The 14,670-nt window shown below is 49.1% G+C and overlaps 3 protein-coding genes across 3 annotated transcripts; all 3 read right to left on the reverse strand.

Annotated features, from left to right (window-relative positions):
- Window positions 1-400: 400 nt before the first annotated feature.
- On the reverse strand, window positions 401-3,574 carry RhiXN_01100 (Retrotransposable element Tf2 protein; the record flags this gene model as incomplete). The annotated part of the gene is made up of 1 exon (XM_043320919.1): window positions 401-3,574. One exon carries the CDS (start codon window positions 3,572-3,574, stop codon window positions 401-403), a length of 3,174 nt encoding a protein of 1,057 aa, XP_043179931.1.
- Window positions 3,575-3,813: 239 nt separating this feature from the next.
- On the reverse strand, window positions 3,814-5,169 carry RhiXN_01101 (Retrotransposon gag protein; the record flags this gene model as incomplete). The annotated part of the gene is made up of 1 exon (XM_043320920.1): window positions 3,814-5,169. The coding sequence occupies one exon, from the start codon at window positions 5,167-5,169 to the stop codon at window positions 3,814-3,816; it is 1,356 nt and encodes a 451-aa protein (XP_043179932.1).
- A 1,855-nt stretch (window positions 5,170-7,024) lies between these two features.
- RhiXN_01102 (Retrotransposable element Tf2 protein) lies at window positions 7,025-11,810 on the reverse strand (the record flags this gene model as incomplete). Its single annotated transcript, XM_043320921.1, has 3 exons — window positions 7,025-7,303; window positions 7,357-10,384; window positions 10,459-11,810. 3 exons carry the CDS (start codon window positions 11,808-11,810, stop codon window positions 7,025-7,027), a joined length of 4,659 nt encoding a protein of 1,552 aa, XP_043179933.1.
- Window positions 11,811-14,670: the final 2,860 nt, after the last annotated feature.

Here is a 14,670-nt window from a genome sequence, read left to right on the forward strand (position 1 = left end):
GACAACGCTTAAGGCGTGTAACTAAGTGACTTGCTGGGCTGTAAGGCCCTTGTACAATGTGGGATGCAACAAGAGGTAATCAACCTGGGTGTTACCATGGTTGGTTGGCCTCCTTATATATTACAGAGAGAGAGCAATTTACAAATACATCATATGCAAAACTGTATCAAATAAGAACCCTGCTCTGCAGTTGGTCTTACTCATGTGTACGTGTCACTGACATGTCATAATGATGTCATCAGGTGGAGGTGGCTATGTATGATGAGTAAGCATGGATGGGGATGTGGCTTGGTGCTTAGCATATGATATAAGCGCCAAAGTCATGTGATTGAAAATGTTGTCCAAATGTCTTTGTTTAAATTTGAGAAAATGGGGATAAATTCCCTGGTATCAAGTGTGTCTACAACACTGCCCCCCCTCTAAGGGCCTTCCTCTTCATCTCTTTTTCATAATTCTTTAAAATTTTTTCTGCGTTTTTCAGGTTCTCCCATGGTTCCCGGGTGTTCTCCTTGGACCCATATCCTTTCCATTTCACCCTGAAGTACCATTTCCTGTTTCTTTCCTCAGCGTCTGTTATCCCTTTGACTTTGTATTCTTCTTCCCTGTCCACAGTGATTGGTGGTGGACAGTTTTTGAAGGCGCATTGCTTGTCCCTTCTGACCTTAGACAGTAATCCCACATAGAAGACATTGTGGATTCTCATGGTTGGCGGAAGTTCTAGACAATATGCCTGGTTGGAGATTTTCTTGATAACCTTGAACAGTCCCAGGCATTGTTCTGTCAGCTTGGGACTTAGGGTTTTGAGGTTGATATTTTTGGCGTCAAGCCAGACTTCTTCTCCAATCTCAAACTCTGTTGGGTTTCCTTCTTCTCTGGCCACCATTTGTTGTTTGGACTGCCAGAGGGCAGATTCCACTTCCTTCCATTGAGCTTCCATTGTCTGGGCAAGGTCATCCGCTTCTGGAACATCCATTGGTACATTGGATGGGGTTAAGGTAGGTTCCCACCCATACAAGGCCTTGAAAGGGGTCTTGCCTGTGCTACTGTGTATGGCATTGTTATAGGCAAACTCTGCCATTGGGACCCACTTGGTCCAGTCCCTTTGATTGACCCCCAAGTAGGCCCTGAGGAAGTGTTCAATAGATGGGTTGGCTTGTTCTGTTTGCCCATTGCTCTGGGGGTGGTATGCCAAGGAGAAGTGGGGGTCTATCCCTAGTTGTTTGTACAGTGCTCTTAGGAACTTATTGTTAAAGACCCTGCCCCTATCCAAGATTGTTTTTTCAGGCATGCCATGTTGTTTCCAGACGTGTTCCAGGAATAACTCCGCTAATTCAGGGGCCTTGAGTTTCTTGGAGCATTTTACAAATATCCCATACTTGGTAAAGCTGTCAATGATGACCAGGATTGAGTTGTAGTTCCTGTCCTTGGGAAGGTCTACTATCATGTCATATGATACATGTTGCCAGGGTCTAGCAGGGAGTTCAAGAGGCTGAGGTGGTATTGACGCATACTTGGGCTTTCTGATCCGTTGACATGTTTCACAAGAGTCCACGTGCCAGTATGTGTCAGCACGGATTCCAGGCCAGTAGTAGTTCCTTGACACTAGTTCTAAGGTACATTGCCTCCCTGGGTGGCCTGCTAAGGGGCTGTTGTGGAAGATGCAGAGCAAGTCTGTTCTTAGCATGCCAATGTCTGGTACTACAATGCGTCCTTGGTAAAACAACAGCCCTGCCTCCATTTTGTAGTCCTTGAATGCGCGTTTGATGGAGGGCAGGGCCTTTGACTTGTTCTGTAGGAACTGCAGGATTTCTTCCAAGGATTCATCCTGGTCAAGGGATGATTCTATCTGGTGTTGTAGTTCCTTTTCCAGCAATACTAGGGCAACATTGGCAAATACAGGTTCCAGTAGCATGGTTTGGTTGGCAGGAGGGATGTTGGCATGGTTGGCACAGCGTGAGAGGGTGTCTGGTTTCCCCAACTGCTTCCCTGGGCAATACACAATTTGGAAGTTATATCCAGCCAGCAATAGATGCCATCTAGCGTGGTGGTGGTTGAAAGTCCGGGATTCTTTCCAATACTCCAGGTTCCAATGGTCAGTAAAGACTGTGATGGGGTGTGCCATTCCCTCTAGGAAGATGCGCCAATACTCAAAGGAGCGGATAATTGCAAGAAGCTCCTTATTGTGAGTATTGTAGTTTTGCTCAGCTCCTTTGAATGATTCTGACAGGAACCCAAGCAGGTGTAGGCGGCCATCTTCCTGTTGCTGGCTGAGTATGGATCCTAGGGCAGCTCCCAACGCGTCCATTTCAAGGAAGTAAGGTTTTGTGGGGTTGGCATGACAAAGTACCGGAGCATTTGTGATTGCTTCTTTTAGGCCTTGGAAGGCTGCCTGCTCCTTTGTATCCCACTTCCAGGGTGTGTCCTTCTTGACTAGGTTATGTAACAGCCTAGCCATGTGGCTGAAGTTGGCAACAAATTGTTGGAGGAAGTTAGCAAACCCTAGAAATGATTGGACCTCTTTGACCTTGGTGGGTGTTGGCCATTCTTGGACTGCCTGGATTTTGAGCTTATCCAGACTAAAACCCTTATCCAATACAATTATTTGCAAGTATTCCACTGAGGTAATGTGAAAGGTACATTTGGAAGCCTTACAGAACAATTGATTTTCCATTAAACACTGTAGGACCTCATGGACGTGTTGGGTGTGAGTTGCGTCATCCTTTGAGTAGATCAGGATGTCATCAAGGTAGATGATGACGCATATGTCTAATAAGTCTTTGAACAGCTTGTTCATGAAATGTTGAAAGGCAGCAGGGGCATTTGTTAAGCCAAAAGTCATTACCAGAGATTTGTATAGTCTGTACTTGGTCCAAAAAGCTGTCTTCCATTCATCACCTTCTTTTACCCGGATGTTATTGTAACCCCATTGTAGGTCCAACTTAGTAAAGACTTTGGCACCACAGAGCTGGGCCATGAGGTTGTCTGGACAGGGTAGCAGATATACGTTTTTCTTAGTCTGGTTATTGAGACAACAGTAGTCAACTACTAGGCGGCAAGAACCATCCTTCTTGGGGACAAACATGACAGGGGAACTGATGGATGATTTGCTGGGACAGATTTTCCCAGCCTTGAGTTCATCCCTGAGCCAGTCCTTGAGTGTGGCGGACTTGGCGTCAGTCATGCTATAGAGAGGGGAGTTCAGGGGGCCTTCCTCTGTGAGTTCAATGCTGATGTTGTAATGCCTGTGGGGAGGGAGCTTATTGAACTCTTCTTCTCCAAATACCTTGGCGTATTGATGGTACTTGGAGGGTACTCCTTCAAGAGGGTTTTTGTCAGCTTCCTCCTCTTTGGCAATTGCAATGTGTTCCGGTGGACTATGAGGGAAGGAGAGTGTGCATGAGTTCCAGTTGATCTCAGGATTGTGGGCTTCCAGCCATTTGATTCCTAAGATGGCAGCATGTGACCCAGTGTTGCAGATTAGGAAGGTCTCTGTCATGCGCTTGCCATCAACTAGGAAGGTTAGGTTTGCCTTCTTCCAAATCTTTCCAGCCTGGGGGCTTGACCCATTGAGCATAGTAACGGTGCAAGGTTGCAGGAGGTCTATTAGGGGGAGGCAGAGTAGTTCTGCTGTGCAAGGGTGAAGGAATGAAGAGGTGGTGCCTGAATCTATCAGGACTTCTAATGTATCCGCTTGTTTCTCTGGTTTGATTGGGATTGTAAACAGGGGTTTATTTCTATGGGATTGCAATATATTACAAAATTCCAAAACAAAACCAGAGTCTTTAGGGTCCTTGCGCGCAGCAGCAGGTACCCTTAGTCTTTTCCCAATTTGGGTCCAGATTCTTTGCCAATTTTGGCGGCTTCCTTTTTGATGCCTTCCTCTTTTGGCATGGCTTTCCAGCCAGTGTGGCATTCTGCAAACTTGTGGCCTGTCTTTCTGCATTTGATGCAGAGGCCTTCAGCCCTGCGGCAGTTTTGTTCCTCCTTGGAGACAAAGTTAGGATTGCTGGATAGGCGTCCTGGTCTGGTGGCCTGTTGGCCAGTACTTGCCCCCCTGTTGGGGGTGGTGTTGGAGGCGCCAGACTTATTACCCTTTGGCGGGTGGCTGGCACACTCCTTGCAGAGGGCGTTGTCAATGACCAGGGCCGCATTCTGCAGCTCAAGGAGGGTGGTGGGGCGCCATTCTTGGGTGGCTATGAGGTGGCTGACCTCCCAGTGGAGGCCACATGTGAATTGCCCTTGGAGGGTGGCGTTGTTCCAATCCAGGTCCATAGCAATGGTCCTGAATTTTGTAATGTACTCAGCGCAGGTACCTGTCTGAGCAAGGTGGGTGATCTGCCGCTCAGCAGCTTGCGTGGCATCTGGGTTACCAAATGCAGCCAGAAACTCTGTCCTAAAGTTGTCAACCGTTTGAATTAGGGCCCTGTGTGACCCAAGTTGATCAAGATGAGGGTGGGCCCAAGCCCCTGCCACGTCCTTCATGTTCATCAGGAGGAAGGATAGAACCTCCTGATCCATGGGGAACATCTGTTGATTTAGGCGTACCCATGCCAGCATTCTTGTGAGCCACTGGCAGGCTTTGTTCCCTATCTTCCCAATATAGGCGTCAGGGTGGTCTACCTTAACTGGGGGTTGATACGTGGCTACAGGGGCCACTGGTTGTGGGACTTGGGGGGAACAGAGTTGGATAGGCAAAGATGGAGGGGGAGTATAGCCTTGCAGGGGGACCCAGACAGGAGTTGGCTGTGCAAAGGTAGGGGGAGCTTTGGTGGGGTTGGCCCAGGCAATGAAGGGCGCACTAGGCGCTGGTAGAGGGTTGGTTTTTGATATGGGCCTGGGCGTGGCCTTGACTGCTGGAGGTTTCTGGTCTTCTGGTGTGTGGGGGGCTCCACCCCTAGCCTCAATGCAAGTGAGGGCTTGATTGACTGCACCCATCCAGTCTTGGGCTTCCTTGGTTGCTTCCTTTGTTTCCTTGAGTTCCTGCTTGAGCCGGAGGACTTGGTTTTGTAATCCCAGGATGAGGGAGATTGCTTGGCTGAGGGAGATTTCCCTGTAGACCTTGGGTTCAAGGCTTGTTGACTCAACAGCAGTTGCTGGAAGAGTGGGTCCCAGCTCTCCTTGATCAAGAGGGGACAGGGGACAAGAAGAGCTCCAGGAATGGGTTGCCATCTCATGAGGGTATGAGCGGCCTTGGTGGGAAGCAGTGCGCTGAGAGGCACAGGAGGAAGCGCAAGAGGGGGTGCGGGAAGTAATGGTGGGCAAAGTGGGGGGAATGGTGCCTATAACAGGACTTATGGGTTGCTTTATTGTTCTAGCGCTAAGAACTTGCGTCAACCGCCTAGCATTGGACAGCCCCTATTGACCAATCAACTGCTGTGTGCGGGTGTGATGTGGAACAAGTTTTCTGCAAGCAGGTGGATCTGCTGACTAGTTCCACTGACAAAGGGTGCAGTAACCAGTGGTATGCAGACAATTAGAATCCATCTGCCTTATAGCAATTTGGTACTACCTGGGGCCAACGCTAGTTTGATTATTGATAGCAAAAGGCAAGCCTGATCAGGTGATTTCCCTTGTGCTAGTACAGGGGACCTTCTTGTTTGTTGAGTCTGAGTATGGGTGCTTTGTGGGCATGGTTTGCAACTGACTTAAGGTCAATTACCTAGTGTCCTAGATGTCTGTAAGGACGTCAAGGGTGCAGGCGCTTACGGCTGTGTGTGTCCTAGACGTCCTTAAGGGGCGTCAAGGCAGCGGGCGCTTACGGCCATATAGAACTAAGTATGAGCCGCGTAAGGCGGCAAGGGGTCTACCTACAACAATGAACTAACTAACTACGGAGACTAGACGCTATAAAGCGTCAACAAACTACCTAAGTACAGTGAGAACAACGCTTAAGGCGTGTAACTAAGTGCTTTGCTGGGCTGTAGGGCCCTCGTACAGTGGGTGGATGCAACAAGAGGTAATTGACCTGGGTGTTACCATGGTTGGTTGGCCTCCTTATATATTACAGAGCTACCTAATTACAAATACAACTATATGCAATACTGTATCAAATAAGAACCCCAATCCGCAGTTGGCCTTACTCATGCATACGTGTCACTGACATGTCATAGTGATGTCATCAGGTGGAGGTGGCTACGCGTGCTGAGGTAAGCGCGGATGGGGACGTGGCTTGGCGCTTAGCATATGATATAAGCGCCAAAGTCACGTGATTGAAAATGTTGTCCAATTGTCTTTGTTTAAAATCAAGAAAATGGGAATAAATTCCCTGGTATCAAGTGTGTCTACAACAGTGTGGAATACAAGTGAGAACTGCTTAAGGCGGTGGTGTCTACCCTACAACATCTAACTAGCTAACTACAGTGTCCATGCGCTATAAGGCGGCAGCAAGCTACGTATGTACAGCAAGGACAATGCTTAAGGCATGTAACTAAGTGACTTGCTGGGCTGTAAGGCCCTTGTGTCCTAGACGTCTGAAAGGACGTCGAGGGCGCGGGCGCTTGTGGCCGTGTGGAAGTACAGTAAGTACTGCGTAAGGCAGCAAGGTCTACCCTACAACGTCTAACTACTAATCTACGATGACCAAGGCCGTATGGGCGATGGCAGGCTACGTATATACAGTGGAGTCAACGCTTAAGGCGTTGTAATACTACTTAGTGATCTGGCTGTAAGGCCTCGTACAAGTGTAGATGTGACAAGAGGTAATTGACCTGGGTGTTACCATGGTTGGTTGGCCTCCTTATATATTCTTCAGACAAGCTATTTACAAATACATTATATGCAATACCATATCAAATAAGAACCCCGCTCCGTAGTCGGCCTTACTCATACATACGTGTCACTGACGTGTCATAATGATGTCATCAGGTGGAGGTGGCTACGTGTGCTGAGATAAGCGCGGATTGGGGACGTGGCTCGGCGCTTAGCGTATGATATAAGCGCCGATGTCACGTGACTGAAAATGTTTTCCAATTGCCTTCGTTTAAATTCGAGAAATTGGGAATAAATTCCCTGGTATCGATTGTGTCTACGACACTGCCCCCCCTCTAAGGGCCTTGGCAGCGCCGAGGGCCTTTTTCTTCATGTCCTCCTCGTATTTTTTCAAAATTTTTTCTGCGTTTTTCAGGTTCTCCCGGGGTTCCCATGTGTTCTCTTCCAAGCCGTAACCCTTCCATTTTACTCGGAAAAACCATTTCCCGTTGCGTTCTTCTGCATCGGTAATCCCTTCCACTTTGTATTCTTCTTCCCCGTCCACTGTGACTGGTGGGGGGCAATTCTCAAAGGCGCGCTTCTTGTCTCTTTTGACCTTAGACAGGAGTCCTACATAGAAGACGTCGTGGATTCGCATGGTAGGGGAACTTCCAGGCGGTAGGCCCGGTCGGAGATCTTCTCAATAACCTTAAATGGTCCCAGGCGTTGCTCCGTAAGTTTGGGACTCAAGGTCTTGAGCTTGATGTTTTTGGCGTCCAGCCAGGCTTCTTCTCCGATCTCAAACTCTATTGGGCTCCCATCTTCTCCGGCCGTCATGCGTTGCTTGGATTGCCGGAGTGCCGATTCCACCTCCTTCCATTGTGCCTCCATTGTCTGGGCAAGGTCATCTGCTTCTGGGACGTCGGTTGGTACGTTTGACGGGGTTAAGGTGGGTTCCCACCCGTACAAGGCTTTAAAAGGGGTCTTCCCCGTGCTGCTATGTACGGCATTGTTGTACGCAAATTCCGCCATTGGGAGCCATTTGGTCCAGTCCCGTTGGTTGATCCCTGAGTAAGCCCTGAGGAAGTGTTCAATGGAGGGGTTTACCCTTTCCGTCTGGCCGTCGCTCTGAGGATGATAAGCTGAAGAGAAGTGAGGGTCTATCCCTAGGCGTTTGTATAGCGCTCTCAGGAATTTGTTGTTGAAAACCCTTCCCCTATCCGAGACCGTTTTTTCAGGCATCCCGTGCCGTTTCCACACATGTTCCAGGAATAGTTCCGCCAGTTCCGGTGCCTTGAGTTTTTTGGAACATTTGACAAAGATCCCGTACTTGGTGAAGCTGTCAACAATGACCAAGATTGAGTTGCAAGTTCCATCCCTGGGCAGGTCTACTATCATGTCATAAGACACATGTTGCCACGGCCGTGTAGGTAACTCTAGGGGTTGAGGAGGGATAGACGCGTACTTGGGTTTCCTGATGCGTTGGCAGGTTTCACAGGAATCTACGTGCCAGTACGTATCAGCGCGTATGCCTGGCCAATAATAATTGCAAGAAATCAGCTCCAAGGTTTGTTGTCTTCCTGGATGCCCTGCCAGTGCGCTGTCATGGAAGATTTGTAAGAGATCCGTCCATAAGGTTCCGACATCGGGAACCACAATTCGCCCTTGGTAGAAGAGCAATCCTGCTTCCATTTGATAGTCCTTAAACACCCGTTTGATGGATGGCAGTGCCTTTGATTCATTTTGGAGGAAGTTTAGGATTTCTTCCAGGGACTCGTCTTGGTCTAGGGCAGCCTCAATTTGGCATTGGAGTTCCTTTTCCGGTGTGATGACGGCTACATTGGCAAATACAGGACCTGGGAGCATTGTTTGATTGGCAGGAGGGACATCAGCATGATCCGAGCGGCGTGAGAGGGCATCTGGTTTTCCCGACTGTTTCCCTGGACGATAGACTATCTGGAAGTTATATCCGGCAAGGAGTAGGTGCCATCGTGCATGGCGTCGATTAAATGTCCGGGACTCCTTCCAGTATTCTAAGTTACGGTGGTCTGTGAACACGGTGATCGGGTGTGGTGTTCCTTCCAGGAATATGCGCCAGTACTCAAAGGAGCGTATAATAGCTAGAAGCTCCTTATCGTGCGTGTCATAGTTTTGCTTGGCTCCTTTGAACAACTCCGATAAGAATCCTAATGGGTGCAGACGGCCATCTTCCTGGCGTTGGCTAAGTATAGAACCCAGGGCTGCACCGGAGGCGTCTGTCTCTAGGAAGTATGGCTTGGATGGGTCCGCATGACAAAGAACCGGAGCGTTGGTGATGGCGTCCTTTAGTCCTTGGAAGGCATCTTGTTCTTTAGTATCCCATTTCCAGATTGCGTCCTTCTTGACCAAGTTGTGCAAGGGCCTAGCCATATGGCTAAAGTTGGCGACAAAACGACGTAGGAAGTTGGCGAACCCCAGAAACGATTGGACCTCTTTAACCTTAGTGGGTATCGGCCATTCCTGTACCGCCTGAATCTTGAGCTTATCCAGGCTGAACCCTTTATTGGAGACAATGATACCCAAGTATTCCACCGAGGTGACGTGGAAGGTACATTTAGACGCTTTGCAAAACAGTTGGTTCTCCATTAGCCGCTTTAGGACCTCATGAACGTGTTGCGTATGGGATACATCATCCTTAGAGTAGATCAGGATGTCATCGAGGTAGATGATGACGCATACATCCAATAGGTCTTTGAACAGTTTGTTCATAAAGTGTTGGAAGGCGGCGGGAGCGTTGGTAAGACCAAAGGTCATGACTAGGGACTCGTATAAACCATATTTGGTGCGGAACGCGGTCTTCCATTCATCGCCTTCCTTAACTCGGACATTGTTATATCCCCATCTTAGGTCCAGCTTAGTGAAGATCTTGGCGCCGCAAAGTTGGGCCATGAGATCATCTGGACGGGGTAATGGGTATACATTTTTCTTGGTCCTGTTGTTGAGGCGGCGGTAGTCGACAACCAAGCGGCGGGAGCCATCCTTTTTGGGCACAAACATTACGGGGGAGCTGATGGAAGACTTGCTTGGGCGGATTTTCCCAGCTTTGAGTTCATCCCTTAGCCAATCCTTGAGTGTGGCGGATTTGGCATCTGTCATGCTGTATAGGGGCGAGTTCAAGGGACCTTCCTCTGTGAGTTCTATGCCAATATTGTAATGTCTGTGAGGAGGAAGCTTATTGAATTCTTCTTCTCCAAACACCTTGGCGTATTGGTGATATTCGGAGGGTACTCCTTCAAGAGGGTTTTGATCAGCTTCCTCTTCTTCGGCAATGGCCACGTGTTCTGGCGGGGTGTGTGGGAAGGATAGGGTGCGCGTATTCCAATCTATTTCCGGATTGTGGGCGTCTAACCATTTCAAACCTAAGATGGCCGCGTGATTGCCGGTGTTACAGATAAGGAAGGTTTCCGTCATCTTCTTGCCATCATAGCTGAAGGTAAGTACTGCCTTCTTCCAGATTTTTCCTGCCTGGGGGCTCGACCCATCAAGCATAGTAACGGTACGGGGAGTAGGGAGATCAATGAGTGGAAGGCGGAGTAGTTCCGCGGTACGGGGGTGAAGGAAGGATGATGTGGCGCCTGAATCAATCAGGACTTCTAGTGTTTCCGCTTGTTTCTCTGGTTTTATTGGAATAGTGAAGAGTGGTGTGATTCTATTGGTACTAGATATATTACAAAATTCCAAACAGATGCCAGAGTCCTTGGGGTCCTTGCGCGCGGCAGCAGGTACCCTTACTCTTTTCCCGATTGGTACTCAGAGTCTTTGCCAATTTTGGCGGCTTCCTTGGCCTTCCCCTTATCCTCCTTTGGGGTAGCCTTCCATCCGGTCCAACACTTGGCAAACTTGTGCCCTGGCTTGCCGCATTTGACACAGAGACCTTCTGCGCGGCGGCGGTTACGTTTGTCCTCCGAGACGTAATTGGGATCGGAGGAGAGGGGACCGGTTTTGGTGGCCTGTTGGCCGGTACTCGCCCCCCGGTTGGAGGTGGAGGAGTTTTTACCAGACTTATTCCCCTGTTGCGGGTGGCTGGCTCGCTCCTTGCGGAGGGCATTGTCAATGATGAGGGCAGCATCTTGTAGCTCCCTCAGGGTTCGGGGTTGCCTTTCCCTTGTGGCGATTTGTTTTCGGACCTCCCAGTGGAGCCCTTGCGCAAATTGGCCGCGGAGTGCGGCGTCGTTCCAATTGAGTTCCATTTGCAGCGTGCGGAACTTAGTAATATATTCGGCACAAGTGCCGGTCTGGGTGAGGGAAGTAATCTTCCGCTCCGCTGCACGGGTTGCATCAGGGTCGCCAAAGGCGGCCAGGAATTCAATTTTGAACTCATCCACGGTCTGGATGAGTGCGCGATGGGACCCTAGTTGGTCCAAGTGAGGATGGGCCCAGGCCCCAGCTGCTTCCTCCATATTCATGAGGAGGAAGCTGAGGACCTCCAAGTCCGAGGGGAACTGCCTCTGGTTGAGGCAAACCCAGGCCAACATGCGGGTTAGCCATTGCTTGGCCTCCGAGCCTATTTTGCCTTTGAAGGCATCTGGATGGTCCACCTTTACGGTGGAGGGGGCTGGAGGCTGCGCCGGGGTAATGACAGGCGCTGGTGGAGGTCCCTGGGGGGCTGGAGCCGGTCCAGAAGGGAAGGAAGAGGAGGGGTAGGGGTTGAAAAGGGTGAGGGGGTCGCGCCTAGGGGCCCCTGTGGAGAAGATGGGGGCTGGGGCCCCGAGGGATGGTTGAGTCTTGCCAAAAGGCTCGACTTTGGGCGCGGCCCTGGGAGTTTCCTCGACCGCGGGGGGTTTTTGTTCTTCTGGGGTGTGGGGGCCCCGGGATTGCTGGAGTTGGGCAAGCCCATCCTTGACAGTATCGACCGCTTGTGAGATGTTCTCGACATTGGTCCAAACCTCTTGGCTAACTTCGGCTTGTTCCGAGAGGGTCCGCTCGATGCGGTCAACCTGGGATTGGAGTCCCCAGAGAAGGCGGATGACCCGCTCGAGAGATACTTCGCCAAGCTCAGGGGAGGCTGGCGGAAGGAAGGGTCCCAGCTCTCCCTGATCAATAGGGGAGCGGGCTCGAGAGGGTGGCCGGGAGCGGGTTGCCATAGGATGTGTGGGGTAGGACCGGCCAGCGTGGGTGGATGCCCGGGAGGAAGAACGAGGGGGAGTGCGGGAGGTAATGGTGGAAGGTGTGGGGTTCTAGTGTGCCTATATCAGGACTTATGAGCGCTTTATCGTATGTGTACGCTAAACCCTTGCCTCAACCAACCTAGCGTTGGACAGTTCTTACCCTGATCAACTGCCGTGGACGGGCGTGATGCGGGGCAGTGCTTCTGCAAGCGGGTGGATTAGCTGTCTAGGGTCGCTAACGAATGGTGCGGCGACCGGTGGTATGCGGACGATTAGAACCCGTTAGCCTTATAGCAATTCGGTACTAGGTGGGGACGACGCTGGTTTGATTATTGACAGCAAAAGGCAATCCCGATCACCTGATTTCCCTTGTGCTAGTACTAGGGGCCTTCTCGTTGTTGGGCTGAGTGGGTGTGCTAGTGGGCACGGTTTGCAACCGACTTAAGGTCGATTACCTAGTGTCCTAGACGTCTGAAAGGACGTCAAGGGCGCGGGCGCTTGTGGCCGTGTGGAAGTACAGTAAGTACCGCGTAAGGCGGCGAGGTCTACCCTACGACGTCTAACTACTAATCTACGATGACCAAGGCCGTATGGGCGATGGCAGGCTACGTATATACAGTGGAGTCAACGCTTAAGGCGTTGTAATACTACTTAGTGATCTGGCTGTAAGGCCTCGTACAAGTGTAGATGTGACAAGAGGTAATTGACCTGGGTGTTACCATGGTCGGTTGGCCTCCTTATATATTCTTCAGACAAGCTATTTACAAATACATTATATGCAATACCATATCAAATAAGAACCCCGCTCCGTAGTCGGCCTTACTCATGCATACGTGTCACTGACGTGTCATAATGATGTCATCAGGTGGAGGTGGCTACGTGTGCTGAGATAAGCGCGGATTGGGGACGTGGCTCGGCGCTTAGCGTATGATATAAGCGCCGATGTCACGTGACTGAAAATGTTTTCTGATTGCCTTCGTTTAAATTTGAGAAAATGGGGATAAATTCCCTGGTATCAATTGTGTCTACGACACCTTGTACAATGTGGGATGCAACAAGAGGTAATCAACCTGGGTGTTACCATGGTTGGTTGGCCTCCTTATATATTACAGAGAGAGAGCAATTTACAAATACATCATATGCAAAACTGTATCAAATAAGAACCCTGCTCTGCAGTTGGTCTTACTCATGTGTATGTGTCACTGACGTGTCATAATGATGTCATCAGGTGGAGGTGGCTATGTATGATGAGTAAGCACGGATGGGGACATGGCTTGGCGCTTAGCATATGATATAAGCGCCAAAGTCACGTGATTGAAAATGTTGTCCAAATGTCTTTGTTTAAATTTGAGAAAATGGGGATAAATTCCCTGGTATTGAGTGTGTCTACAACAATAGTGCAACAATACTGTAAGGATTGTTGTGATTGAGTGATAGTGTTTCAATCCACCATACCCCCTATATTGTAGATAGCTTTATCTACAATATCTCATAAGTCCTAGATATATTTTAGGTAAACCCCATAAGTCTTAAGTCTTACTTAAGCATCTATAAGTCCTATACTTATTAGGCAAATCCTATAAATCCTGTACCTTAGTCAGGTAACCCTCTTACTTAAGGTACTATCCCAGAGACCTTAAGTATACATACCCTTAGTCACTTAGGCTTAAGTAACATTAGTCTAAGGTACTATACATAGCCAACCACCTGCACTTCATAGTTGCTAGACTATTTGTTAGGAGTTGTTATTCCTGATAACCTAGCCTATATTGTGCATATATTCTGTGCATATATTCTGATTCATAATACTAGTTCTTAGTTATTCCCATATACATTTTGTATATAGTAATTCTTTCTTACTCCTGTACTTACACAACTCTTAACACATTTCCTCTTAATGCTTCCTGGATTATCCCCACCCCCTGCCAACTTATTATTTGCTGGTCTTGGCTTTGACTCTGGTTTCAAACAAAAAAAAAAACACACAAAAAAAAATGAAAACACAAAACTACAAAAACAGATTGGTTGGATATTTTACATTGTTTTGGAGATTTGCTTTTGACTTGGACTTTTCACTATTATCACTGTCCCCAGAATTCCTGTGCTTTGACTTAGACTGTTCTTGTATTCCTCTATGTGTTACTACTAATCCACTTCTCCCCCTGGACTCTCACAGGTACAATTGAGTATTCAAGGCTCAAAAATCAAGCCCAGATCTCTTGTTGGAACTCCCTCCCCCCTTGGAATTAACTCTCTGGTGCTCTGGCCTTGTCTTGGTTCTCTCTGGCTATCTGGGTCTCTGGGTCTCTGGGTCTCTGGGTCTCTGGGTCTCTGGGTCTCTGGGTCTCTGGGTCTCTGGGTCTCTGGGTCTCTGGGTCTCTGGGTCTCTGGGTCTCTGGGTCTCTGGGTCTCTGGGTCTCTGGGTCTCTGGGTCTCTGGGTCTCTGGGTCTCTGGGTCTTGTGCTCTTGTGTTCTCTGGCTCTCTGGCTCTCTGGCATTCTGATGTTCTGGTTCTCTGGTTCTCTGGCGCTCTCTGGTACTCTCTGGCCATTTGGATTTGACTTGGGCTATCAACTCTGGATCTGAAAGGCTATATGGTTGTGGTCTGCTCTGGCGCTCTGGTTCTTTCTGTATGACACTCTTTAGCTCTGGCTTTCTGGTTCACTTGGAAATCCTCAAGGCACTCAAAAACTCAAAGGTCAAAGGTAGAATGTGGGCTAATACATAGTAAGTATATCTATACACTTATCTTCTGTTCATTGAAAAGTGAAAAAAAGGGCCGGGTACATGAAGTCATAGCCTTGCAGCTTATGACTTTGTATATCCGGCCCTTTTT

The sequence above is a fragment of the Rhizoctonia solani genome, chromosome 4 (genome assembly GCF_016906535.1).
Source record: "Rhizoctonia solani chromosome 4, complete sequence".
NCBI classification, from domain to species: domain Eukaryota; kingdom Fungi; phylum Basidiomycota; class Agaricomycetes; order Cantharellales; family Ceratobasidiaceae; genus Rhizoctonia; species Rhizoctonia solani.